Source organism: Pygoscelis adeliae, unplaced genomic scaffold (assembly GCF_000699105.1).
Source record: "Pygoscelis adeliae isolate BGI_AS28 unplaced genomic scaffold, ASM69910v1 Scaffold314, whole genome shotgun sequence".
Lineage (NCBI taxonomy): Eukaryota > Metazoa > Chordata > Aves > Sphenisciformes > Spheniscidae > Pygoscelis > Pygoscelis adeliae.
Window position 1 is genome coordinate 1,738,420 of NW_008824668.1, and position 4,007 is coordinate 1,742,426.

At 52.0% G+C, this 4,007-nt stretch overlaps 1 protein-coding gene across 1 annotated transcript in view; it reads right to left on the bottom strand.

Moving 5' to 3' along the window:
* PSMC6 (proteasome (prosome, macropain) 26S subunit, ATPase, 6) overlaps positions 1–3,065 on the bottom strand; it is a 17,972-nt gene extending 14,907 nt beyond the window's left edge. The window contains exon 1 of the mRNA XM_009322946.1: positions 2,948–3,065. Within this exon, the coding sequence (XP_009321221.1) occupies positions 2,948–3,065 (118 nt within the window). The remainder of the gene's footprint in view (positions 1–2,947) is intronic.
* Positions 3,066–4,007: the final 942 nt, after the last annotated feature.

Consider the following 4,007-nt stretch of genomic DNA (forward strand, 5'->3'; position numbering starts at 1 on the left):
GCCTGGAGCAAAGGGACTCGGAGGGTGGCTTCTGCCCGCTGAGCAGCCCCGTGACCTCTTCCTTGCTTTATTAACTGTATTTATTCTTTCCCTGCCCCTAGCAGGAAGGGTGAGTGTTTCAGCTAGGGGAGCCGTTCTTCCCTAACCGCCCCGGGGGCTCTCGCGGATGTTTTGGGGATGTGCGTTACTGTGATGTCTGGGAACCCCCTCGCCCCCTCTCCCGCAGGTCTGACCTGCTGTTCCTCCCGACTCCGCCGTCCAGGAGAGAGCGTGACTTCAGCGGGCGCCTGCAACCCTGCCCTACCCTGCCATGCTTCCGGGTGAGCTGGGCTGCCCCGCTCGTTAAAGCTCTTCCAGGGTTAATTCCCCTCGTTGATGTGCCAGCCGTGTTACCGTCTGGCCCCGGTGCACTTGGTGCAGCTTCTGTTGATGTACGGTAACGAGAGAACTGGGTGTAGTCAACCAAGAGATCAGACCAAGCAGCTGGATTTGGGGGAATGGTCGCTACCCAGATTCCTTTTGACTTAGCTTTGCAGGAGCACATTTGCAAGGTCAAGGAGTGAAGATGGTACAATGTATTTAGTGCTTTATTTTTGTTGCCTGTTAAAAAAGGAAGCTATTGTAAAGCCTGCTCGTGCTGTATTAAAATTCTAGTTCTTAAATGTGAGTCAGAAATTGAGAGTGGAGAAAGGAAACAAACGCAGTTGTGCACTTGGCTTTGGCTTCTGGGTGGCTCTTGATGCTTCAGTTTCATGTGGAAATGGTAAATACAAGCTATGCTGATAAAGAACTGAAAAGCATGCGTTTCAATTCTCTGTCTCTATAAGGTTTTTGCTTGTACGCTTCCTGTTTAACAGCGAGGTTTGTCTCCTAAGGATTGAAGCCCAGGTCAGGAGCGCGGTGTGGGATAAGAAGCCCGAACCGCTAAATGAACTGGCATAGTAATGGCTCGCAGGCTTTTTTCCTTGGGTAGGAGGAACCGGTGTTGTACTCTGTACACTCTTGGTTTGCTGCAACACGCTTCTTGTCTATGGAGTAGCGTATGCTTTGGTTTAGTTTGCGGCACAGGTGTTCGGGTTCAAGATTTTTCTAGACTTCATTGCCTTTGGGAAAGCATGTTACGTAGGGCAGCACTTCTCAGCCTTACTAACCACTTAACCTTTTAAAAACGCACCCGAGGGCTGCCTCGTCTTTTTGTGAAAAATAATCTGCTGATCATCTTGTGCAGAACTGGTCTGGTGGTTTTTATTTACCACCAAATAAAATACAGGGCGAGCCTTAAATGGTGTGTTTTACCCTCCTTTGTTTATATACTTGAAGGCCTGGGTATAGCTTTTGGTTTCCTCCTGTGAACTATCTCTTGCCGTCTCACGGGCTTGTCAGATTAAGAAACCTGGGTGCAGGGGGAACGGAAGAGCTTTGACTTCCATCAGCCCGTGTTGGGACAGTTGACAAGGGCCGCCGTTGGGAGCGCTTGCTGTAAGCAATATTTCAAATGCTGGCTTAAGCGGGCCGTAATTCTGGGACGGGCATTGTCCTCTTGTCTGTCTACTACTAAGAGCAATGCCTCACCTGCTTTTTCTGAGTGTTATTTTAGCTCTTCATTTACTTGGAGAGGTTGCTAACCAGTCCTGAAACTTTTATTAGAAACGTCCATCTGTTACTAAAAACACTTAAGTTTCACATACTGTTTCTGCTTTCCAATCTGTCTCACTAGCGCTGAATAACATTTCGATATCAGAGTTTCCTCGAACTTTACAGACAGCTCATCCCCACCCAGATAATCCTGTTTGCCTTAATGCTTTAGTCAGCTGTGAATCAATCCTTCATATTCCTAGTAATTATTGCTCATTCGCTGTTTACAGACTGGTGTAGCTGCGTTAAGCTGATGTGCTGCAGGTGTTTGGCAGACTGGGGTTTTGACTAGGTTTGGGGTCTGGCAGAGGGCATGTTTCCTTCAGGGGCGTTTCTGTGGTCAGTACACTACCATTAGGGGCGAGTCCGGGCACTGAGCATTACCTTGTTGTTACTTGAACAGGCTTTCAAGCCGTTCTTGCGTTCTTGTTGAATTGGTGTTCACCCAACAGCCTTTGGGGCAGGAATTCATACCTAGCACGGTTCCTGATCTCTGTGGGGTGGCTCAGGAGGTAGCTTCCAAGTGCAGAGCAGCTGCAGATCCTTCTTTGCTAGCAGAAGCTTGGAGATGCCGTCTGACAGCACTTCAGCCTCTGCGGTTTAACCCCATCCTGGGGCTCCCACGTGAGGTTTGGTTCTGTGTGAGCTCTGGAAGCCCCAGTCCTTGTTTTCTGGGCAAAAGATTGGGGGAGAAAGCACCTGGGCCAGCATAGACTGCTTCCAGGGCAGATGCTGGGCATAACTGTCCTCACCTGGCTGCCAGCTACTTGCTCCAAGTGCGCTGGCAAGGATGAAAGGGAGACCTAGCTGGGCTGAGTGCCGCAGGCAGGCAGAGCCACAAATCACTTTTGCAGGGCGACTACAAGGAAGCTTCTGCTGGGGCAGCAGGGAAAGCATCTGCTTGCCATCAGCCTGGGACCGGCGTGGCTTGTCTAGAAGAGCAGGCAGCTGCCAGTGAAGTTGGTACAGGCTAAAAGCAACTCCTCAGCCACCGTAGTATTCCCTTCCCTGTGCCCTATTGTAGCTGCAAGTGGGAGATGCAGAAAAGAGTTTGCCTTCTTTCCTGCCCGGCTGTGCAGTAGATGGTGGCATACGGGTCTGGGACGGAGCACATAGCAAGAGAAGAAAGCCCTAAATCTGCTGCCCAGGGAGCATTTCTGTGATATTGGGGGAAGCAGAAAGAGGTGGGGAGAGGCCGACCAGCAGCGCAGGGGAGAGCAGACTGACAGGAGCCTGGGATGGAGGTAAAGGAAGATGAAGCAAAGGCGAAACCCAAGGATTATGCAGAGTCCACGTGCGGTGGCGTTTCGACCTGTGTTACGCACACGAGGCGGGTACGTCGGTGTTACGGGATTGAGAGCGGCTATTGCGGAGGGCCAGCTGAACGCCTTCAGGAGCCGCTTGTGTGGCGTCTGTCCCGGCGGCTCCATCGCATCTCTTCCCACTGGGCAAACCCCGCCCTGCCCGTCAGTCTCATGCCAGGCTCTCACACCCCTGCTGGGTGGAGCGCAACCCATCGCTGCCGCTCAGCAAAGTGATTCACAGATGCCAGCAAGCACATGGCACATGTTTGGGACTGCAACAATTTATGTTTCATCTTAAACAACTGCTCTAATTATTACAGGCTGGAGATGTAGATAAATATTTTGGGGGGGGGGGGGGGTTTCAAGGCACCGCCCATTGCAGGGCATGTTTGACACGTGCTGTGGCTCAACTGCTCCGACAGCAGGAGTTGAAGGCCAAAACAAGTGAGTCTCTGGCCGCATACAGGGCTGAAGGAAACGGGTTCTGAGGTGGCAGGCGGTCACGGGGCAAAAGGGAGCTTCTAGGATGAAGACCGTGCCCTGCCAAGTGGTCTGATACTGCCCGCTTCCCTGTGTCTTAAAGCGGGTCAGTGCTGTTTGGTGGTAGCATCACTGGGGCTTTCATCTTGGTGTCTGAGGAGACTTGGCTCTTGATGCTGCCTTCTGTACTCCTTTGGTAGGTTGGGCACGTGCAAGCAGCGTCACCAGGCCTGGCTGAGCTTTTTTCTCAGCAGCCCGGTGGCTTAGGAGGCAGAGCAGGAAGGTAAGCAGGCCAGCAATACCTTATTAGCCATGTGCAGGCTAGGGGAATTGCCCGTTTCTGCACAGTCTGACTGAAATCCTTGGAGGAGGAAGGAGTTTTCCCTCTGACTTGGGCAGAGCTCAGGTTTTCCCCAGCGCTTCCCCTTTGCCTGTGCTGCCCCCACAGGCGTGATCTCAGTGGCATTGTGGCTGATCTTCCCACCGGTGCTTTTCTAAACCGAGCAGTGGATATTTGGAGATCTCCAAAGCATGACCCCCATCTACTCCGGAGTATTGTGGGAGCATCTGCAGTGCTTCACCCTGGAG